Here is a 23821-nt window from a genome sequence, read left to right as displayed (position 1 = left end):
AGGAATGCACAGACCCCTCTTCCCACGCACACACACGGACCACGCAGGCACAAGAATCCACACGCGTGCACACGCATGCATTAGCCTGTCATTTCCATCCACACAAACCATCTCGTGGTCTCAAAAAATATTAACTTTCAAAACCCAGGGGATGAAAATACATCTTTAGCCCAATTCCTCAGAATACAATCTTCCATCTTAAAATGCACGTGGTGCCAGCACGGACTTTGCCATCATCCAGCGTTCTGGCAAAAGCTGCGTTTCCTTGGCCTGCATCAGTCTATTAAATAACAAAGTAGATAAAATACTTTAATGTTTCAATGACACCCCCCCCCACGCTGTCCCCTGCTGCTGGGGACTCCTCCGTCTGCTGGGGAGGGCGCCTTGTGGGGGGAGGTCTTCCTTGCGGTGGCGGGGGCTCCTTGCCAACACACACCCAGGAGCGTCTTGCGTTTGCCACAGCCCCCTTTGAGCCCCGACGTGGGCTCCGCAGTTCCCAACTGACCCTCGTTCGAGAGCACCAGAAAAGGGGTGCGTGGTGACCTCGGAAACAGCAGCCAACTCAGGAGCAGGACGGGGCCAGGGCCCGGAAGGAGAGTCAATGACGAAACTGGAGCTCCGACGGGGACACTCGGGCCCTGGCTAGGCCACCCCTAGCCTGGAGCCCAGCGGTGGGGCTGGGACACACGAGGGCTTCGCGCCCCGGGGCCTCCCTGGCTGAGCGCCCCTGCCCGGGGGCCTGGCCTGGCCGCTCTGGAGCAGCCGCACCATCTCGTGGTCCTTGTGGTCCAGCACGCGGGGCAGGAACAGGCTGGACTTCTGCGTGCGGCGTGTCTTGAAGCCCCTGCGGGGCCGGCCCTTGCCGTTCACAGACACGTACCACAGTCTCTCGGCGCTGGGCTGCCGCCGGGCCCCAGGCCCGCTGGGCACCGTCCGGTACAGCCGGGAGGCGTAGGTGTTGTAGCCCAGCTCGTGGATCCGCTCCACAAACTCGCACTCGGCGCTGTAGTGCTCCTGCGGGGACAACATTTGGGGTCAGGGGCGCAGGGACACCTCCTTCCCGACATCTCCCTCCCCTCCCCTGCGGCTGCCAAACCCCCGGGCACTCCCGGTCCTCCACATCTTTGCTCCGTCTGTGCCCTCCACCCGGCGTGCCCTTCCTCCCACGTGGGCCTGGTGAACGTGGCCTTCAGCTCAAACATCTCTCTCTCTAAGGTTCCCTGAGCACCTCCGAGGAGCCAGCTTCTCCCTGCTCCTCCTCTCTGGGCTCCGCCAGCCTCCATCCCCGTCCCTGAAGGCACTGACGGTGGGGGCGGCACCTCGTAGGGACGTGTAGGGTGGTCTGTGGAGCAAAGACAGGGCCTGCCAAGCCCAGTGCCCTGGCCGTCTGCCTGCTGGCCTGGAAGGTCCCTGTCCCACAGGTCGAAGGAGGTTACAAACACAAAAGCCGGGAGCCCGGTGTGAAGTATGAGTGCAATAAACATCACTGATACTCCCTCGGGACGAGTGCAGCCGCCAGGGGCTTCCCACATAAGCAGGATGTGCAGGAAATTCACTTTGTCATCGAGATTAGTGGGGACCCTTGTGAGGCCTGGGGTAGGGTACAGGGATGATAGGTAGGTCCCTGTCCTCCCAAGCGCACAGTGAAACTCTGAACTGGAGAAGCTGTCACCAATGTCCCTGAGGCCTGCGGGAGGTCCTCTCGGGCTGCCTTGTAGAGTCTCCCCAGTCTGTGGGCAGGGGGAATGGGTGGGTATGCCTTAAGCAAACCCAGCTGAGGTTTCAGTCCTGGCTACAGGCAGGTGGGAATGTCTAGGGCCACCTCCCCAAGGGGACCACCCACAGGGGCTTCTTCATCCCAACCAGAAAGGGCCAGCCCCTCCCCAAACTGAGCAAGGGGCATGGTGGGGTGCAGGGCAGGCAGAAGGATCTCCTGCCTTCTGGGCACTGGCCGCAGGGCAAGAGCAGGAGACCCTTGCAGTCTGTGTCCACCTGGGCGTGGTGTCCCAAGGGGTGAGGATGAGGAGCAGCTACTGAGTGGCCCAAAGGGGGTCACAGGCTGGCCAGGCCCAGCCCATGGCCTGAGCGGCATCTGACCAGGCAGGGCCTCAGGAAGCAAGATGTTTTAAGCATCAAATCCTTTCCCAGTGACATGGACGCCCACAGCAGGTAAGGATGGAAGTCTCCTCTCCCCACAACCCACCCCTCCCAGCTCGCCTGCCCTCCACAGACACCCCGGGCACCCTGAGTCCCAGTGTGGATATCACTGCCCAAGATCAACCTCCACAGTTTACAGTTGGGGAAACTGAGGCCAGGGAAGATGCCAGGCCCCAAATCACAGGGGAATAAGACACTGTTCTGACCTACACCTGACCCCTACATAGCTTGGGGCTCAGGGACTGTCTGGGAATGGGTGGGTGGGCTCAGGGCAGACTTACCCCAGCCCCTCACACGGGACATGCTATGTCAGGGTCTGGCTCCCACACTGGGCTCTGAGAAACTCTGGGGCAGCACTGACGCTCCTGCCCGGTCCCTCCATCTGGCAGGAGGTGCATCCTCCCAGGGCTGGGGATGCCACATGGTGGCTTCCTCTTTGCAGGGACACACGGGGGCAGGGAGGATTGGAGGACATGGGTCTGTGAGCTGCAAAGGGCCAGGGACCTAGGTCCTCCTGCATTCAGATCACTTGCTGCACCTTGTAGGGCACCTGGGGTGGCCAAGATGCCCAGGGAGAAAGATGTCAGCTCAGGGGCCAGGGTCACAGGTCCAGGGCCACTACCATTGGGACTCACCATGGCAATCGTCCCAATGGCCATTGTGACCCTACTGTCCCACCCAGACCCTTTGTTCAACAAGTCCCTTCCCCAGGGCCACTGCCACCCAAGGAACATGAGGAGGAAGTAACTCAGATGCCTGGTTGAGAAGGTGACTTTTGAGGGGTCTCGGGGGGGGGAGGGGGCACTTCCAGGGGCATATCTGGGGAGAGAAGTACTCCAGCCAATGGCAGCACAGGTGGAGGGGTGAGCTGCGCAGGTTGTTTGGAGACCAAAAGAGGCTCAGTAGATGGGAGGGGGCGTGGTCTACAGAATGGTGGGTGGAGCCAAGGCACCTGGGCAATCATTCCTGGTGGCTGCGAGTTCCCAGAGGCCATGACATGAGCAGATTTGCCATTTAGGAAGACCCCTCAACATGTGCCTGGCAGAGTGGACACAAGACAAGTGGCCAGGACGCTGATTGGTGAATCAGGAATGAATGCAAGATGGATGGGTGGATGGAAGGAAGGAAGGTTAGATGATGGAAGGATAGATGGGAGGAAGGGAGGGAGGAAGGAAGGGTGGGAGAAAAGGAAAGTGAATGGAAGGACAGACGGGGGAATGGAGGCAGGAGAGGCTGCAGGCCAGCAGCCGGGTCCAAGGCTGTTGCAATGATGCTGGCGGGAAGTGACAAGAGCCTGCATTGTCAGGCACTGGCCTTGAGAATGAGGGAGGAGGCGGGGTGTGTGGACAGAAGAGATCCAGGAGGTACAGTCTGAGGACTTGAGATGGACCAAAGTTGGGGCAGAAAGAGCAGGCGGGGTCTGCCGTGACCCCCAAGCTGACCTTGGGCTACAGCGAGTGGCCGGTGGGGCCATGGCTAAGGTGGGGAGTCAGGGGAGCTCGGGGGTCCCGTGGGGTGTGCTGCCCTCTGCCTGGGGTCTCTGAGCCAGTGGGACTTTCGGGGGAGTGACTCCAGTCAGTGAAGGGAGGTCAGGGCTGGAACTGGGAGTGTCAGGGTGCCATGGCTGCTGCCCACAGAGCAGGTGGGCTGGCCTGTGCGAGGTGAGACGTGGGCTGAGGGCAGAGCCCTGGGAACTCAGGAGACACAAGGCAAGGTGGGGGGACAGCACTCCCAGGGAGTTGGCAGCACTCGGGAAGAGGGCACCAGGTGGCAGGTGACAGGATTGGCCCCAGGGCTACCTTGCCTCCCAGGTCATCTATAGGGCAGTGAGACCTTCTCTGCTGGGCACTCTGGAAAGTTCCACACCGTCCAGCTAGACTGCCTGGCTACCTGTGAACTCATCCTCCTGCCCCAGGAGGCTGGGAGCCTCTCTCTGTTTTCCCTCAAAGCCATCAATTCTTAGGGGTGGAAGCCACAGGTGGGCTCCAAACCATGGGACCCCTCAGGCCGTGCTTTGTTCTGTCCCCCCAAATCCTGGGCCACGTCGGAAGAGATGGTAGAGGCGTCTGTCTTCCCCTCCTGAGCCAGGAAGTGCAGTCCCCAGTGGGGACGGAAGTCCCTTTCTGTGGTCAGTAAGACCTGTACCGTCACTGAAGGCCAACAAGGCCTCCTCCCCGCAGTGTCCCTCTCCCCAGAGGAGGGGAGGTTGTGGGTGGTCTATCTCAGAGATACAAAGTCGTCCCCCTCACATGCAGCAGGGGCACAGGGTCCCTGGAGTCCAGAGAGCCCCAGTCCACCTCAAGGAAGACTCAGACCCGACCCTGGGCAAAGGGCCCCTTCTTATACACCAGACTGGTGCGTGAGACTCTGCAAGAAGGTACGGAGGAGCTGGCACCGCAAGGGCCCTGCCCCGAGATGCAGCTTCTAGTGAGCGAGCGGCCCCTGGGCCGGAGGAAACCAATGCTGCATTCCAGCTTTTGCCTTTCCTTTAGCAAAACAGCTGAAAATTTGTGATGAAATAATTGAGGAGGGGTTGCCCCACCTCAAAGGGGGGCAGGAAGATGTTGGTGTGTGTCCCCTGCAAGCACAACTGAATAGAGAAGTAACTGCAGGAAGACGGTCCGAGGGCCTCGTCCCCAAGGCCGTGTGTGGATGGAAAACCTCTCATTGCCCGGGGAGGTATCAGCTGAATTGCATGTAATCACTAGCTGGAGACAGCAAATTTCCTGGTCACATGTATTTTACTCCATGTCTTCCTCGTCACTACCCCTTGTGGGGAGGGACACTGACAATGCCTGGAGAGTCAAGGGACCCTTTTTGGTTACACGGAGGCCCAGGTGGTAGATAGACCAGGTTCCGAACCCGGTTCAAGGCCCCTGTGCCTAGGCCACGGGTCCCAATTCCCTTCCTCCCAGTTCCTTCCTAAGAACTGCCAGCTTCTTGCCCTTCCACCCTGGGGGAGCCGGCTGAGCAGAGCCCAGCTCCCTGCTGCCCTCGTTCCCCGGAGATCTCTGGCTGAGCCAATCAACACCTTGCTTCCCCCCCAGGCTGGATTGGGTCCATTTATTTCAGTGGAAATTTGAGGGACGGTCTCTCCCGGGCTCTCACGTACCCTCATGGAAGGATAATAGTGATAACAAGGTTTGAGGAAACATTTTCCAACCCGGCACTGTTGGAGAACACAGGGCACATCTGACCCCAGCAAGCTCCTTCCTCCCCAGGGGCTGTGCTCCTAGTCACTCCAGCTGGGGCAGCCTGTAACGCCAAAACAACTGGGTGTGGAGTCACAGATTGGGGCTCTGGTCCCAGCTCAGATCCTGCCCAGCTCTGGGCAAAGAATTCTACTGCCCACATTCCCTCTGTGCCCTGATGTCACGTTCCAGGGAGATAGCTGCCCCATTAGTGCCTGCCCACATGAGAGATCGGACTCACCGAAGCGTAGAGCCGGCCCCTCTTGTTCATGGCCAGGTACCGCCCAGAGAAGAGCCCCCTGATGGCCACGATGCCCACCTCCACCGCCGTTATCTCCAGGATGCCTGGGAAGAGTCAGGAAGGCTCATCACTGCCGCCGCCCCCCACACAACCACAGAGGTGACAGCTGAGCACCAGCTGGCCCTGCCCAGAGCCCTGTGGCTTGGGGGGTGGGCAAGGACCACACACGCCCCCAACAGATAGGGGTAGGGAAGGGGAGACATCAGGGATGCCTTCTCCAAAATGAGCAATTCCAACCTGGGAGGGAAATAATACAATTAACATTTACACCCACGGACTCTGTGCCAGGCACAGCAGTCCCGCAAGACGTGTGGTTTCCCAACAACCTTGCGAGCTAGTGTCATTGTCTCACAGACAAGCACACTGAGACTACTAAGGTTAAGTGACCAGCCCAGGAGCACAGCCGGAGTCCGAGTGGGAATTCAAACCTGGACTGCAGACAGGGGAGGCTGAGCTCTCAAATTACCCTATGGGACGGCAGTGCCCAGTTCCACTGGGGAGGGAGAGCAGCCCCTGATGACGTCAGTTGATAATCCAATCCTCCCAGAGTGGAGAGGGTGCCCCAATGGACCTGGAGGAGATAACAGCACTAACAGGGGGCCTGGAGGTGCTGGACATGGGGCAGAAAGCCCTGGAGCTCACAGAGGGATGCTGGCGGGTGTCACCCACTGCTAGTGTAAGAAAGTTTAAGTCTCCCCTAACTCCTTTCCTTCTGGACACAGAGGTTGTTGGGATGGAGGTGGGGGCTGCGACAAATGCTCAGATGGGGCCAGAGCCCCTGACAGTGGCCGAGGGGTGTGGGGGCGACTGCTTGCATCCTCTCCAGGGGTGCCTGGCACTCAGCACGGTTGCGATCCATCCCTGGATCACCAAGATAGCTGGATCACCAGACCAAACGCGGGTCCGCTAGAGATTTTGCTCCAGCGCGCGCGGGGGATGCAGGCCTCTGGCCTCTCGTGTCCCCAGGACGCAGGCTGGACCGACTCGGTGGTGCTGGCCTCGGGACCAGAGAAGTGTCAGTCTGGATGCAGGGTAGGGGCTGCTGCGGGCGCACACCCACCTCTACCTCCGGACAGTCCGCCCTGGTTGCACCAGGAAGTTTGAATGCCCTGCAAGGGGGAGCCTGGATTTGGAGAGAACCCGGGTGTCTGTGCACCAGGACCCCTGGCGACAGTTGGTCCCCACCGTGCGGCTCCGGTGGCGGTGGCCTACCGCTGCCCCCCTCCCAGATGCCTTCGCAGAGCTGCGCCTTTCCTCCGGGAAGCTGCGGTTTCCCGCCGCCGCCTGAATCCGCCGAATGCTTCCTGCGACCCGGGCCGGAGCCAAGCGCTGCGGGTCGCAGCGGAGGACCTCAGCAGCCCTGGCCACACTCCCACGCTCCCGACTACGGTCCTTCTGGGCCCCGGGCTCCGCTCTCTTGCTCCCCACTGAGGGCTCAGCACAGGCCCCGGGTCCCTAACATGTGGAGCCTCCAGGCCTCCCGCGGTGAGTGCAGTCCTGGCTGCAGGCCCTGGATGCGGGGCGGGCTGTGTATCTACACCGCAGACCCAGGCGGACGCCCGTCTGCGCTCCTGACCCGCATCCTGCGGCCCCGCACCCAGTGGCGTTGCACCCAATCCTTCCTGTAGCTCTGTGGCCCAGGGCGGGGACGGGAGGGTTGCAGATTCCAACGCCAGGAAAGGAGTGTCCGTCGGTGGCGGTGGCTGCAGCCCGGGGACCCAGCTGCGCTGGGGCAAGCGTCCTCCGCGTCGCACAGGGCGGCCACCTGGGCGGCCGCGAGCGTGGAGGGCTGAGGGGATGGCGGGGCGTCCGGGGGTCGGCAGGAGGAGGAGAAGTCGTCAAAATAATAAAGAGGATGATAAATGCCTTGTCCAGATCCTTTTCTCCAACAAATTCAAAGGGCTTAAACTTGTCAGCGCAGCCAAATGCAGCCAAGCCGGGAGCCACAGGGTCGCCTACCTCGCGCCCTCTTGGACTAGCGGTCCGGGCGGGCAGCGGACTCTGACAGTTCGCCCCGACTGCGGGCAGCGGCCAAGGGTGACCTCTTTGGACGTGAGTCCCCTCCCCACCAGCTCTCGGGAGACTCCAGCGCGCGTTCTTCTCCCGAACGTGGAGAGAGATGAGCGGACGCTGGCGTTCGCCCTCTGGCAGCGGGAAGCGGCCAGTCCTCCCGGACACCCTTGGCGCTCACCGTCCCTTCCCCTGGGTCCGGGCCCCTCCAGGGCGCCGCTCCTCTCCCCAGCGGGACCCCCGGGCACTCACTGTAGGCGCTGTTCTCCAGGCTGCCGTTGACGCGGCCGCTGGGGTGCAGCTGGAGGTGGTACTTGGTGGCGCAGTAGAGCTTGCGGCGCCGGGGCGCCCCGCCGAGGTGTTCGTAGACGCCGCCGCGGCCGCCGGCATCGCGCCGCAGCCGCGCCCCGGGGCCCGCCGTGGGCCAGCCGGGCTCCAGCAGGCTGAGCAGCAGCAGCCAGATCAGGCCCATCGCGGCATCGCGCCCGCCCCGCGGCGGCGGCGGCTGCAGGCGAGCGCGGCGCCCATGGAAGGGGCGGCAGCCGAGCCGCGCAAGGCGCTCGAGCCGGCTCCCGCGCGTGGCAGTGCGGACTCCGGCTCCGCGGAAAAGGGAGGGAGGGGGAGGGGAGGAGGGGGGGGAAGAGAGAGAGGGAAAGAGAGAGGGGGCGAGAAAGAGGCGGAGGGGGGAGAGAGAGAGGGAGAGAGATCCTTTAATGTTCACCCAGGAGCGGTGAAATTTCCGTTGCTGCGCAAAGCGCTGGAAGAAAGGACGATTCGGCAACAAAAGGCCGACGTGGTCCCCAGGCGGAGGCGCGGGCGGGGCGGAGGCCGGCGGGTGGGGAGCCCGCGGGGCACGGGGTTCGGCCCGGCGCCGCCTGCGCACCTCGCCCCCGCGCACCGCCGTCGGGCCGCGGCTCCGCTCGGCAGCGCGCCCCGCGCCCCAGCACGCCCTCCCGGCTCTGAAAGGTCCCTTCCCCGCCCCTCCCCCGCCCCCTCCCCCAGACCAATTATGCCTCCGAAAATTATAGACCGAGGCCTTGAGGCGGCCGCCCCAGGCCCTGTCACCCCCTCCCGCCCCCCATCAATCCCCCTGCACAATGGGACCGCCGCGATGACTGATGTCCGTGAAAACAACTTGCGGGGAAGTCGAGCTGACAAACGCCCATTAAAGGCGGCGCATAATGAAGGGGGCCGCGGAGGGCAGCAGAGGGGAGGGACTGGGGCACGGGCGCGCGTGGGGGACCCCGGGTTTGCGTCTGCGCCGGCGCTTCCTGCAGGAGCGGCGTGTGGCTGGCCGGCTGGCCCCGAGGCGCTTTATCCTGTCGCGCACCCCAGCCGGGCGACTGGATGGAATAGGCGATGTTTGGGCACATCGGGTGGCCCCAGAGTCCTGCCCAGAGAAGCGGCTGGGGAGGTGGCAGGAGGGACGCGAGAGCCAGAGCCAGAGTCCTAGAGAGGAGGAGAGGCGCAGGTTGAGAGAGTAACGGAGGCAGAGAGAACATCGGAGATGGAGAGGAGGGGAATGTGAATGACGAGAGAGGAGAGGGAGAAACAGTGAGAGGAGACCAAGTGAGCAGCGGGGATACCCAGAGGAAAAACAGGGAAGTCTGGTGGCCACAGAGAGCGGGGAGATGAGAGAGAAGCACAAGACAGGGGAGTGCCCCAGCCTGCTGGTCCCACAGCAGCATAGATAGCACCCTGGACTGAGTGGGGGCCAGGGTGCATCTCAGGGGACCCTGTCTGTTGGGGACCCCAGTGAAGAGGGGCTTTGGACAGCGTTGGGAAAAGCCACATCCCCAGTCGCTTCTCTTGCTCCCCTGGCCTCTGCCCCCAGTAGCCCAGTGGCCCCCTGGCCAGCAGGCTCAAACAAAGGGGCTTTGTTTCCCAGGGTGGGGCATCATGGGTCCAGTGGCCTAGGCCACAGCCTTGGCTCCAAGTTGACAACGGGCTCTGGGATGAGCCAGGTGGCTGGCATCCCCATCCCTCAGGTCTGCAACAGGATTTGGGGTCCTGGCAAGTGTGCAGGGCACCAGGGGACTCCCACAGGGTAGCACGTCCTTCATGAGCACACTCCAGCATGCTCAGAGTCTGAGTGTCCCTCCTAGAGATGGGCGCCCCCAAGCCGTCCCCCAGGACCTCAGTTCTGATCAGGGTGTCTGGTCACTGTCCCAGGGCTGGCTTTTGAGAGCCGACGAACTGTCCAAAGACCAGGCCACCAAATTGCTAGAGAGTGGGGCTCTTAGTGATGGAACCTGCATTACAGGGGACAAAGGAAGGCCCAGGAATGCCCCAAGGACAGAACCAAGAGAAGAACACGCCCAGTGGGGCTCCATGTGCAGACCTGGGCAGGGACTTACCCACCATGAACTTCCGAAGAGAGCACAGACGAACCACATGAGGGATGCCCACGCCCTACACACCTTCAGCTCTGCTTATGCAAGTCAGCTGCCTCCCAATGCTGTTGTCGAGAATAGACAAGAAGAAATGCAGTGTTCAGGACAGAGACAGAGAGAGACATATGCAAGACATTTAGAGCAAGAGACAGAAAGAGAGCCAGAGAAGAGAAGAGACAGAAGGAAATCCTACAAATGAGAGAGCAAAGGCAGCCTGCGGGGGCTGGGGGAGGACAGGACTTCAGATGCCCCTTTCCTATGTAGGCCCTGTCCCCTCTGCAGGTCCCCCTCTGCCCCTCTGGAAGACTAGGAGGATCCAGAAAGAGCCAACTGAGGCTATCTGGGTTTGTAGTCTCCCTCCTGCTCTGCGCCTGGCGCCCCAGCAGTCCCCAGGGAGACTCCCCGCACGGGTCTCCAGCCCCACCCCCTTGTAGGGAGCCTCTGCCCACCTCCGGGTCTGCCTGTGCCCTAGAGCCTGGGGCGAGGGCAGGGGCTGCTGCTCCCGAGTAGGGGTGCGAGGGTGGCTCCCTTCCACCAGAGGGAAGCCGCAGAGGGCAAGCGGTTCTGCTAGTTTGGTCCACGCTGTCCCCTCAGCTTCTAGACGGCACCTGGCACACAGCCACTCAGTGCACACTCCCAAATGAACGAATGAGTGGCTCGGCCACTTCCTGCCACGTGGCAATGGCCACATAGCAGCGCCCCTCTGAGACTGGTTTCTCATGTATACGATAAATTTAGTGCCAGGAACTCAGTGGAATCACGTCTGCCAAGTCTCCTGCCGGCGCATCGGCGCAGAGCTCGCCCCCCTGGCCGGGGGCCGCAGTTTATTACGCAAACCTCGATGCCTGTGAGGGTCAGGGGGGCTCGCCACGCAGCGGTGCTGGCACAGCAGGTGTGCCCCTCACCTCGAGGTCCCTCCCGGCGGGCCTGGCTTACTGTGGGGTGTTCTCGTTAGCGTGACTTCTCTGAGGCAGCAGTGCTCTCTGGCCACGTTTTCCACTCTCCTATGGGCCCTGGTGACCCCCTTCCATCCATCCCCAGCCCTGAAGTCAGCGGGAGTTGTCTGAAACCCAAAGCCACCTTCTCTCGCTGCCAGTGGCCTGTGTTAGCGGGACCCTCGCCACCTGCCCACGCCCCAGGCCACCACCCACATCTTCCCGGCCGGGCCTCCAGGCCTCGGCTCACCCGCCCAGAGAGTTCTTCCTCCTCATCTAAACCTCCCCACCTTTCCGGCCCAGGAAGCCCCTGGACCCCTCCTGGCCTGTGCCCGCTGCCAGGCCCTCAGGCGCTGGGGCCCCGCTGAGGAAGGGGCAGGGGGCTCCTCCACCAAGCCTGCCACCCACTCAACAGCCACCCCGGCCCCTCCCCGTCTGGTGCAGACCCAGGTGGGGGGCGCATAATGCGGTAATGGCGACCCTGTTAATTGCTTCCAAATGGTCAACTGTAGCCACTTGACTAATTGGTCTCTTCCAGACCCCGGCCGGACACCCTCAGGCCCGGCCCAGGCCCTCCTCCCACCAGCCCCAGAAGGTCTGCCCGGGTCCCCCCGCAGAGCCCTCTCGGCCCTCCTGGTACCCGGTCCGGGCCCCCACCTCCAGCCCCTTCCCCTGGACAGAGAGCTGAGGGAGGATGGCGGGCTGAGTGTCTTGTGGGGTGGTCCCAGCGGCTGGCAGTGACTATGAAAGGTGGTGCTGGCTCCCGGCCCCAAACTCACTCGAACTGTGCCCCCCCGAGAGCAGCTGTGTGCTGCTGGCGGGCCCTGCAACCCTGGGATCGCCCCTGCTTGGCCCTACCTTCCAGATGGGAAAGGGAGGCTCAGAGAGGTGAAGTGACTTGCCCAGGATCACACAGCGGGGAGATGAGGTGAGGTGACGAAAACCCTCTCTGACCACCTCAGCAGGAGACACCTGGCTGTTTGTGCCGTAACAGGCTGTGGGGTCTGGGGAAGTCACGCCCCCTCAGTCCCTGCCTTAGCTTCTAGAGAGTCCTGGAACGTTCACACCAGTCGGCCAGCGCCCTGCCTGCTGGGTGCTGCCTCTGGCTAGACCAGCTGAACGCCCTGCCCAGGTGCAGATGGTCAGCGCAGGTCATGGCTGGAGGAGGGGCCCTGCCCAGGCCGCGCAGAGAGTCTGGAAGGCCTCTTCAGCCATGGGGCTGTGGTTTGGGCTTGTTTGCCTGTTTTTCTCAGCAACCCTCCTCCGGAGATAACGCACTATATTTTCCGTTTTCTCTTCCCCCTCGAGCGCCACCTCCATGGTCTGCAATGAAACCTACGCTGTACAAAGGGCCCCCAGGACAAGCCGGGGCCACCCGTTCCTGAGAGGCAGAGCCTAGTCCAGCAGGGGCCGGAGCCCACCAGCTGGGGTTGGGGAGAGGCTCTAGCTGGGCCCCTGCTGGGGCCTCCTGAGTGCCAAATGTCCCAGGAGCCCTGGGTCGGAGGGGCTGCTGTCCCCTGGGGCCTGCCCCAGCCCACGGACTGTGCTGGGCACAGCGGGGAGGGAGAGGCCTGTGAGCTGGCAGGACCCTGGACTGGGCTCAGCTCCAGAAGGGGGCAGCGGCCAGGAGAGCCATGAGCATGGAGTGGCCCCCAGGGGGGCAGCAGGGAGTGAGAGACCCAAAGGGGTGGCTCATGGCCTGGGGCCTACGGGTGTGGCTGCCCAAACTGAGTCTTTTCTCTTTAAATTTTTTAAAGAGCTTTATTGAGATGTAATTCCCATACCACACAACGCACCCATTTAAAGTGTACAACTCAGTAGTTTTTAGTGTATTCATGGAGTTGTGCAACTATCACACAACCAATTTTAGAACCTGTCATCACCCCATAAGAAAACCTCCTCGCCCTTTAGGGACCACTCCCCACTCCCTCACTTCCCCCGCCCCCCGCCCCACCCCCAGACCCTGGCAACGTTAATCTGCCTCGGTTGGCCCATCTCCCGTTCTGGGCATTTCCTGCAGGTGGGAGATTACGGCGTGTCCTGTGTCTGGCCTCTCTCTGTCGCTGAGGTTCCCCCACGCTGAGCATGCGTCAGGGCTTCATTCCTCCTCACGCCTGAATACGATCCAGTTGTGTGGACAGACTGCGTTCTGTGTGCCCGCCCACCCCCTGATGGCATTTGGGTTGTTTCCGGCTATTCGGCTGTCATGAAGCCCCAGGCTGAGACTTAAAGCAGGGGTCCTGTTTGGGGAGAGGGAGCAGAAACTGGAGGGGCCCTCTGTGCCCAGGGACAGACACCTTGAGCTGCCCCTTTGCTCCCCACAAGGGCGAGGGCAGCCACCAGCCTCTGTCCCCTCCACCCGTCAGTGCCTGGCACGGAGCAGCTTGAGGAGCCGCTGGCATGGCTTGTAGACACCGTCCCCTCCCTGTACCCTCACACGGTCATCTCTCTCTGCATGTCTGTGTCCTAAGTTCCTCTTTTAAGGACACTAGTCTGACTGGATTAGGCCTACCCTGGGGACCTCACTTTACTTCAATCACCTCTTGAAAGACCCCATGGCCAACCGCAGTCACATTCTGAGGTCTCGGGGGTGAGGGCTTCAACATGTGAATTTTGGGGGAACACGATTCAGCCCAAACAAGTGCTAATGGTGATGTATGCCCCCCAGTCCTATGGATGGGTGGGGCAGAGGGAAGGGAGGCAGACCCACACCCACACAGTCACCTGTCCCCACCACCTGGCCTTTGCACACGCCATACCTCCACCTGGGACCCTTTCACCCTTTCCAGCCAGGAGCTCCCGCCATTCCTGCAGGACCTGGCTCACGGCTCCTGGGGGCTCCCCCATGCCACCCTGATCCCCAGGCTCAAACAGTGCCGGGCACTCTGGAGGGTGGGCAGGCCCGTCCCTCTCCCCCCAGGAGTGTCCAGGGTGAGGTGTGGCCAGACACAGGAGGCAGGGATGGCGTATTGGGGGGCAGCTAGTGGAGGGGTGGGGCTGCAGAGGCATTGGGCAATTTTGGGGGCCAGCTCCCGTCTTCTTGTTCTGATTCAGACCTAATGGCCTTGCCCTTCCCCCGCCCCACCCTCTCAACAAATCAAAGTCGAGGCCTTAAGATGTGGTTTCCCCAGGCCTCCCTTGATTTCCTGTCCCACAGGGAAGTTTTACAGCCACCTGGGCTGGTGGAGGGATGGGCCTGGGTGGCAGAAGCCCCAGTCCAGGGCCCCAGGTCCACACGCTTACTCTCCTTAAAGACGAGTGTTTCTCATCTGACCCCGAGAGCCTGGCAAGAGGGACTCGCCTCTCACTAACGGATCTGAGTGCAGCCCCTGTGGCCTCACGGCAAGACCCCTGCCTAAGCCCACCGACCACCACCAGGGTCGGCTTGAGAGAGGCTCCCTCGCCACCAGCTGCGCTGGACGTGTTGCCTACAGCCCCTGTGTCCTTCCATTCTCTGCGCCTGGGCTGCAACCTCTCATGGTTAAGGTGACGTCCACACTCCTAGCTTGGACCTGGGGATGGGCTGGCCCTGCCCCTCCTGCTCCTCCTGCCCACGCTTCACCTTGACTGGTCGCTGGGAACTCGCCTGTGAGCCCTGGCTTTGCCCCACTTGGGGTCTCTGCTCTGGCTGCTCCCACCGCCTGCAGCTCCTGCCCTCACTCCTCTTTTGTTTGTCTAGATTCTTCTTGTTCTTCAAGATCCAGCTGAGAGAATCCCTCGTTGGTGGGGGGTCCGGGGTCCCCTGTGCTGTATGGGGCACCTGCATCGTCAGGGGGTGGCCGTGCCCATCTCGCCCACAACTGCAACCTCCCAGACCCTCCAGCGCCAGTCTGCTCCCCTCTGCTTGGCCTGGAGTCAGCTCCCAAGAAACGGTAGGCGCTGTGTCCTCTGAGAAGTAAGGATGCGAGTACCAGGTGGGAGGGGATGTTCACTGTTACCGTTGGTGCTGATTTCGCTATTGGTTAGCTTTTGACCGTGAGCGGGGGTTGGTTTGGTGATTAGCAGAAGTCGGAGATAAGGTGTGGCCTGTGAGGCCCAGACGTGCGGCACAGGCCGTCTACGGCTCAGCCTCTGGCATCAGCTCTGCCCAGGAAAGGACGTTGGGACGAAGCCCCAGCAGGGGCACGTCGTGTGTAGACCGTGGGGCTGGGTCCAGATCCAGAGGAGTTCAACTGCACAGCCTGCTGTTTTATCAATACGGCCATGCGCCACCACGGAGATTTATTTTAAATGCACATCCCAGGACAAACAAGAGCCTTCCCTGCCCACCCCAGCATGATGAGTGCCTGGAGCTGGGGAGTGTCCCCCAGACAGCCCCCAGACCTGCTCCCCATTTACACGACAAAACTGACCCTGAAAGACCCATTTGGATCCGCTTGGGGACTGACAGACGGACGGAAGGACGGAAGGACTGGCTTAAGCAAAGCCCCCACTTGACTTGAAGAGGGGAGCTTGGGGCCGTGGAGAGCCACTGCCTGTCTGTTCCAGGCCCACACAATGTAGCTAATTGGCCCCAACATTTTTCTTTCTTGAATTTTAAATCCTTTTAGCAACAGATTATGCGACAAAGGTTGACCTCGCTGGAGCGTCATTAGGCTGGCGGAAAGCGCTGGCTCCGCTGCTCCTGGGTGAGTCTCCTGGTTGGGTTATTTAGAGGTGCTGTGTGTCGTTCCTGGGGACCTGCACACAAGTGTAAAGCACGTCTCCGAGCCACAGTGACATCTTCATTGTGGGCAGGTGCCCGACAGCTCACAAAGGAGCTTTCCCCTGCAGCTCCAATCTGGAAGGTTCTTATCCTGCCCTTAGGTGCTCTTGCTCTGGGTAAAAGCAGGCACCATAATCCAAGGCAAACACCCGACCTTTGACCCCTATGAGGTCCTTATGCTCAGGGCAGGGGTCCTTTTGGGGTGTGGTCTGAGGTGGCTGGGCTGTATGTTGTCCCAGAGCAATCCACCTCCGCCCCTTTTGTCCCAGCTTTTGATCTCACCTGCCTGTCAGGAGCGAGAGGGCCCCCTTAACCCTTTCATGCCCGCCCTGTAGGGCTGTCACCAGCCCCACCAGAAAAGGATTCTGCTGAGAGCCCCACTGTGAGTGTGAGGCTGACAGGAGAGCTTGGGGAGCAGGGGTCCCCCAAAATGGAGCTCCCAGTGAAAGCAGAAGAGAAAGCCCCGGGCCAGCTGGGCCCAGAGGTTGCCCCACAGCAAGGCGCCCGCCCAGCGGCTCTGTGTTCCTCCTGTGGCTGCTACGGGCTTGTTTGTAAAACAGCCATTTTCTCTGCCAAACTGTGACAGTGTGGCCCCGCAGCAAAGGCAGACCCAGCTCCCTCCATTCCGGAGCCCTGCCGGCTCCCGGCTCTGGAGTGGACGGCCTGGTCGAGCCGCTCACCTTGCCTGGCCTTGCGGGGCAGGTGTGGGCATCTCCCTCGGGCCATACCTGGGTCTTTCCTCAAGACCAACGCGAAAGCCTGTTTGTTTTCATAGCAGTTCAGTTGAAATAAAATTCACATACCATATAATTCACCCACGTAAGTTGTACAATTCATTGGGTTTCAGTGTCATCACGGAGTCGTGCAACCATCACCACTCTCCATTCTAGAACATCCTGATCACCCCAAACCCCCTACCTGTTAGCGGTCACTCCCCCTTCCCTCCAACCCCTGGCCCCTGGCATTCACCATCTACTTCCTGCTTCTACGAATCTGCCTATTCTGGACATTTTATATATATGGACCATGTACTAGGTGGTCTTTTGTGACTGGTCTTTTGTGACCTGTTTTTGAATCAAAGAAAGGGCATCCTCCCCTCCCTGGCGCCCCTACCTTAGCACCGGATGACCACCCACTCACTGCCGGCTGGCCGGCCCCAGCGCTGGCCTGGTGTGCAGACAGCAAGCGTTTTGGCCACTTCTTTTGAGCTGGACTTTGAAAACCAGGGGTCAGAGACCCTTCTGGAGGCTCTCGGGAGGCTGCCCTCTTTCCACCAGGCTGGCCCTGGCCGAGTCCCTCAGGAAATGACAAGGTGGTAGTAACAATTCTCACATAAAGCGGCCCCTGTGTGTGGCACCCGGGTCGGGGTCGGCACACACGATCCTATGTCCCCTGCAGCCCTCTGAGACCCGGCAGGGCAGCATTCGGTCCCACGCCTGTCTTCTTCCAAGTGCTCGTCCCGGTCCCCTGCGTGGCACAAGCCCAGAGCCGAGGCTGTTCTCCCAGATGCAGGCAGTCTCCTCCTCTGATCCCCTGCCCACGTTCCCCAGCACCTCCGCTGCCCAAATGTGGGGAGTCAGGAAGACATGGAACCTTCCCCCAGTTTCCACATCTGAAAAATGGGCGCAAAGATAGCAGCGTGAGGCTTGCTGCAAACACAGCACAGGCTGCGCACACCGCGGAGGCGCCAGCCAGCGGTCTCCTCTCCTCTCTCCTCCCCTGCCTCCCCACTTGTTGCAGAGTTGCCTTTGAGGGTGCCAGGGGAACCCTCAGCCTCAGATCCACCAGGGATGCCTCCGCCCCCCGCCCCCGGGAGAGCGGGGAGAGCCTTCCTCATCACTCTGCCTCCCAGCCCCTGCCCAGCTCTCTTCTTTAGCTGAGGCTGAGACCCCGCAAAGGCCCCCTTTCCCTGAAGCAAAACCATCAGGGGAACAAGTCCCCTGGCCCCAAACCTTCGAAAACCGCTGCCATCTTCAGATAGTGGAATCCAAGTGGCTGCCCCACTGGACTGTGAGCCTTCGGGCAGGCCGGGGTCTGCCTATCTCTGTGGCTCTCCCAGGGCTCTGCAGGACCTGGGGAGGGAGGCCACAGGGCTGGGTACCCTGGCTCTGTCCCAGGTGGAGAGGACCCCGTGGACATGAGCCTTGAGGGTCAGCATAGTCAGCTACAATGGGCCCAAGGGACAGCCATGGAAGTCTAGGACACAAATCTCAGAGCAGGGCCCTGGACCTGCATCAGGCGAGAGAGTTTCTGAGGCCGGAAAGGGCTGCAGGAAAAGGGCAGGTGGGCACCCAGCTCTCCCGAGACCCCCCTCCGGGAGGTTCTTCCTGCAGACCTTTCTCAGCTACACAATACAGATGGAATTTTATATCTCCCAAGGCATATGTATTTCCTTTTTCTTTTTTTGAAAGATAAAGGTAATCCATGTTCATTGCGTAAAATTCGAACAATTCAGAAAATATACTTTGAAGAGCGCACATCTTCTGTTCATTCACTCAGTAACTATTTATTAAGCACTCACTGTGTGCCAGGATCTGACACAGGTGCTTTGGCTACGTCAACCAAAGACCTAGACAAAATTCCCTGCCCCGTGGGGTTAAATTCCAGCGTGGGAGGTGGACAAGGAACACAATACAGAAGTCTGTTATGTAACAGGCTGGCAGGTGCTGACGACTTGAAGCATAGACCCCCCAGACCTTCTCCCTGCTCAGCACCCCAGGGAAGGGCCGACCTCTAGGCCTTGAAACTAGAGCAGGCACCTGCGTCCTGGGATGTGACCCCGTCTCTGGCCCCTGGATGGGAGAGGACAGGACAGCCACCAAAGCCAGAGGCTGCACTGGCGTGTGCGGGCTCAGCTCCCCTGAGGACCTGCCCCTGAGACCCATGTGCCCGGGAGGTGCACATCCATCTGGGAAGGTGCCCAGGAGAGGACTCGCTTTCTCATCAGAAACCTCTCACAAAAATGTCCCCAAGTACCTGGACCTTTTCCCCTTCCTCAAGGAGAGTTTGTTGAGAGCCATTTAGTACCTGTGTCTGTACCTTCCCCTGGGATGATTTGCAGGTCACCCCCCTCACCAGGTGGCCCCGACCGCGTGTTCCAACCACTGTGGCTGAAGGCTGACAGCCCAGACCCCGAGGTCCTTACGCCCACCTGGAGGACGCTCTGGTGGCATCCCCAGGCACACTGAAGCCCACTGGCTTTGGAAGTTGCGGTCCTGGCCCATCCCTGAGACAAAGGTACAGTCTGGCACCCCTCCCACCCCCCCCCCAAACATTCTGTCATCCTCCCATCCACTCACTCACTCTTGCATTCGTCCAACAGTACATTGAGCTCCCGCTCGGTGCCCAGCCATGGGGTGAGGACGCGGGTTGACAGGACACACGCTTCCCTTCAGGGAGTTCTCAGCCTGGGGGGCAGCAAACACCCATGACCAGTGAGTAGCTGGGTGACAAAGGTGACAGCTGTGCGCATTCAGGCCCTTGGGCGAGGGGCAGGCGGCCACCCTCCGTGCCAGGGTGGGGCAGGAAGCAGAGCCCCTCCTCCCCTTGCACTGGCTGGAGAGCAGCGGGGGTCCTCTTGCTCTCCGAACCCCCACACATCGTCCCGAGCGTGCCCACGTCTGGGCAGGGCCTTCCCTCCGAGACACCCTTTCCTTTGCGTGGCACCTGAGCTCTGTGCGAGAGACAGGGAGAGACCACTTCCTCCCCTTCACAGATGAGGACACAGGCACAGCAAGTAAGCAGTTCGCTGGGGAGCGCACGGTGGTGAGTGGAGAACCCCCTACAGACTGCACCCCCTTTCAAGCAGGAGGAAGCCAAGTCTGCCCAAAGGAGGCGGGCAGGCCCGGAGGCTGACAACGGTGCAAATCTACTTGTCGGAGACTGACTTAGTGTTTGCAGTGCACGACATGCCCTTCTAAGCATTTTGTAAATATCGACTACTTAATCCTCACAACACCCCTGGTGGGTAAGGACTACTAGCAGCCCCATTTCAGGGATGAGAAAACTGAGGCACAGGGAGGTCAAGCTACTTGCCTGCAGATGCTCAGCAGCTGGAAGGCACAGCCTGGGTCCATAGGCAGGGAGCCTAGCGCCTGAGTTCCTGCCCAAACCCCCGCCAGCTGCCCCTGGGGGCTGTTACCACGCAGTCTCACGGGTAACCATGAAGACACGTGCTGCGCGGGAAAGAGGCCATCAGAAAACATTAAGTGAAAAAAGCTGCATTCAGCATCATACATACATTTTGTTGCATGTAGGAGACAAAATATATACATATTTTTATATAAAAACGTGATATCCATCTGTCACCTGGGGCCGGGTCCTGGCAGGAAGCAGGCACAAAACACAGGACACAAGAGTGATTAGCGTGGAGGAATGGGGCTGGGAGGGACCACCCCATTGTCCTTGCAACAAAAATAACTCATTTCCCCATGAATGGGTTTCCTTGAAGTGTCACTTCGCAGTTCCCCTTGGAGTCTCCAGGCTGGCCCAGGTGCTTGCAGTGGAGCTAGGGGCCCATTATCCCAGGACAGGAGGACAGACGGGATCCCGCCGGTTCTGGGCTTGGGCGCTCAGAATGCGTCACCTGAAAGCAAAGTGGCATTTCCCCCGGCAGGCCGGAATGTCCGGCGCGTAACCAGATCCTGCGTAAAGAGACGCCGTGACCTTGCGGTGACAGAGGGGGCCAGAGCCGCGGAGCTCCAGCCGCCCTGTGTAATTCTGTCCAGGAATTCCTGGAGCCTTGGCCACTCGGGAGCACTCAGGCTCCCAGCTCCTGGGCCCCGACTCCAGACCCCGCCAGGCTAAGCCAAAACGGTCCCACAGGACCCGCTTTTTTTGGAGGGTAAGGTGACAGTCCCCACAGCTTGGAAACCGGCCAGAAGTCCCAGAGATCCACTCTACAGAGGGTACTGCAGCCACCGGTGCGGTTCACACAGGGTTGAAGAGTTTGGGGACACTCCTGTCATAGCTGCAGGTGCCATGGGAAGTGACCTCGGTCCCATGAATGAGTACCCACACGGTCCTTGACACAGTGACACTGCGGAAGTTCTGTGACCTCTCCGTGCCTCAGTTTCCTCGTCTGTATGATGGGGACATAATGACACTTACTTCATAGGGTTTTTGTGATGATAAAACCTTTGGAATCACCCTGGCAGGTAGTAAGCGTTCAAATAACGCAGGCAGGACTAAACGTCCTTAATCCTGGCAACACCCCAGTGGGGTGCCCTCTGGTTGCCCTCTTGTTTCCCTCCTTTGCGGTGAGGAGCCAAGTGTAGAGAAGGCGCGTGACTGCCCTGGTGTTGGCCGGGGCTGGACATCCATTTGGGCCACTTGTTGCTTCTCTCTCCCGACAGCAGTGATCATCACTGGCTTCCCAGTTCCCGGGATACGCAGACGGAGAAACCAAGGCACGGAGGCCCTGCTCCTGGTCGCTAGGGTAGGCAGCTTGGCTGTACGATAAGGAATTAAGACCCCCTTCTGCAGGGGGGGACAAAGAAGCACAGGGGGGCTTCAGGGACCTGCCTGGCAGACACAACTGTCAGGCTCTGAGCCCCAGCCCACACCACACCGCCTCCCGCCCAGGAGAGCTCTTGGCTTTGGCGGCCTGTAGATTGGACTGACCTGGACGGAGGCGTCTGGTCCCTGAGCCAGGCTGAGCTGTGAATCCGTGCGGCTGAACAACATGGAGTAGGAGCCAAACACTGCAGCCTGGTCCAAGCTTGGGCAGATCTTGTCATGAAGCCTTGGGCAAGACACTTACCCTCCCCAGCCTCAGTTTACCCAACAGAGAAAGCAGGAAAAAGAATCTAGGTCTGCCCTGTCCAATGGGGTAGCCACAGCTGAGTATGGTGATCGAGCACTTGAAATTTGGCTAGGGTGACTGAGGAACCGAGTCTTTAATTTTCACATATATATGTATTTGTTTGTTTGTTTGTTTGTTTTTTAGAGATGGGGTCTCACTCTGTTGCCCAGGCTGGAGTACAGCGATGCCATCACAGCTCACAGCAACCTCAAACTCCTAGGCTCAAGCGGCCCTCCTACCTCAGCCTCCTGAGTAGCTGGGACTACAGGTGTGCACCACCACACCTGGCTAATTTTTTAATTTTTTGTAGAGACGACATATTGCCATGTTACCCAGGCTGGTCTTGAACTCCTGGCTTCAAGGGCTCCTCCCACCTTCGTCTGGTAAAGTGCTGGGATTACAGGCATGAGCCACCATGCCCAGCTAATTTTGCTATATTTTAATGAATTAAAATTTAGATTTAAAAACCGATGCTCTATTTAGTTATTGGAAAACTTTTACAAACGTTTGGGACAACTTGGGTTTTTGAATCTACTTTTTCAATCCTAGATTTTATGAAATCTAAATACAGAGCAGGTATATCCGAAGAAAATGTAGCATTGGAATTGGAATATTTTGCACGTGTAAAATGCACACAGGATTTTGAAGACTTTGTACATATGCAACAAAGAACATAACGGCTCATTCGTATTTTTATACAGGTAATCGATTGAAATGATCGTGTTTTGGATGTATTGGGTTAAATGAAATATATTATTAAAATTAACCTCACTTGTTTCCTTTCACTTCTTTAAATGTGGCTGCTGGAAAATGGGAAATGGCATTATCTTCCGATTAGAAGGGTCAAGATCCATGGTTTGCATCGCAGACATTGCAGGAGTCAATGATCTATTGTGTCCCCCTCGGCCTGGCGTGCACAGCAGGCGGGGGTTGGGGAGCATCGCCACAAGGGGTCTGGAGGGGTGGCTCTGTGGCCAGGTCCAGGCAGAGCTGCTGTCCCCACCCCACCCCAGAACCCCTGTACTTCTGTCTCCGGCACGTGTTAGTGGGGCGGCCAAATGATGTCGCACCCAAACCAGGACGAGGAAGTAGGTGCTGGGACCACACACTGAGTGGGGCTGTCCTGGGCACACCAGGATGCAGGGCCCTGTGACGGAGCCGTTTCTGCCTTGGAAACACAGCCCCGTGTCCCCTCCCCATGGGGAGCCTTCTGGGACTCCACACCCACCAGTGTCCTCCGGGAATTACCTGCTTCTCCTCTTCGCGGCAGGTGACCGTGTCCTCTTGCTTGCTGCTAGTTCACTCTGCAGCAGCAGAAAAAGATGACTCTGTCCTTTCTGGAAACTTCTGAAGTGTGTGTCCCTTGATGAAATGCTCACCCCCGGCTTTCAGTTGCTAGCCTAGGCCGCTTGGCTGTACACCTCACAACAATGCTACAAAGCAGGTGTTCAAGTTGTCCCTGTTTGATAGAGACGGAGACACAGAGAGGTTAAGCAAGTTGCCTGAGGCCACACAGCCAGCAGTAGTGGCCCTGGGATTTGAATGGGGGCTTTAGACCCTGCCTGGAGTGCTCCCCGCCCCCCAGCCACGTCACAACAGAGGCACAGGGCGCAGGAGGCTTGCTCCGCTCAGGGTCAGGCGGCTGGGAGGGGATTTTGGTATCTGAGGGGGGTTCTGGAACCAATCCACTGTGGATACCAAGGATGGCTGTGTTTCTCACAATTCTGCGGGTTGCAAGTTGGGGTGACCTTCCTGCTGGTCTCTCCTGGGCCGACTCCTGAGGCTGTGGTCACCTGGCGGTTCCACGAGGGCTGGACCCTCCACAGCAGCCTCCCCCCACGGCGGGTGGTCAGTGCCAGCTCTTGGCCCCACAGGAAGGACTAACAGGGCCAGGCCAGTGAGACACTCACATGTCGCCCATGGCACAGCAAACGTCAGCTGTCACTGTGATGAGAAGGATGAGCGTCCTGAAGTTTCCCTGGGCCCTTCCCCAGGACCCGTCCTAAATCCATAACCCCTTTTGGGCACAAGGTGTCTGCCTCAAAGAGGTTCCACTGACCTAATGGAAGGACTGCTGGCCTCGTGGACCGTTCAGCCAGGAGTCTGTCAAACCCAAGTCCTCCTCCCACACTGAAAACTTCGTTGTCAGGTCTTGAGAGCTTCGGGGCACCAGGCAAGGTCACGCCGAATCCTCACCGCAGCCCACGAGGACCCGAGACGTCGGCGCCTCCATTTCATAGAGCAGGAAACCAGGTCGGAGAAGCGAAGTAACCTGTCCAAGGTCACTGGGCCACTAAGAGGAAGTCCAGGATCTGAACCAGCTGTG

General features: G+C 59.8%; 1 protein-coding gene across 1 annotated transcript; it reads right to left on the bottom strand.

Moving 5' to 3' along the window:
• Positions 1–642: 642 nt before the first annotated feature.
• On the bottom strand, positions 643–8131 carry FGF3 (fibroblast growth factor 3). Its single transcript, XM_069470664.1, has 3 exons — positions 7912–8131; positions 5590–5693; positions 643–1014 (listed from the first exon to the last, which is right to left on the bottom strand). Exons 1-3 carry the CDS (start codon positions 8129–8131, stop codon positions 643–645), a joined length of 696 nt encoding a protein of 231 aa, XP_069326765.1.
• Positions 8132–23821: the final 15690 nt, after the last annotated feature.

The sequence above is a fragment of the Eulemur rufifrons genome, chromosome 6 (assembly GCF_041146395.1).
Source record: "Eulemur rufifrons isolate Redbay chromosome 6, OSU_ERuf_1, whole genome shotgun sequence".
NCBI lineage: Eukaryota > Metazoa > Chordata > Mammalia > Primates > Lemuridae > Eulemur > Eulemur rufifrons.
This window is presented reverse-complemented; position numbering and strand designations above follow the sequence as displayed.

Coding starts and splice junctions, on each gene's coding strand:
- FGF3 (XM_069470664.1), bottom strand. CDS start 8,131: ATGGGCCTGATCTGGCTGCTGCTGCTCAGCCTGCTGGAGCCCGGCTGG. Junction 5,694..7,911: donor CCTGGAGAACAGCGCCTACA/GTGAGTGCCCGG, acceptor GACTCTTCCCAG/GCATCCTGGAGATAACGGCG. Junction 1,015..5,589: donor GGGGCCGGCTCTACGCTTCG/GTGAGTCCGATC, acceptor TTGTCCCCGCAG/GAGCACTACAGCGCCGAGTG.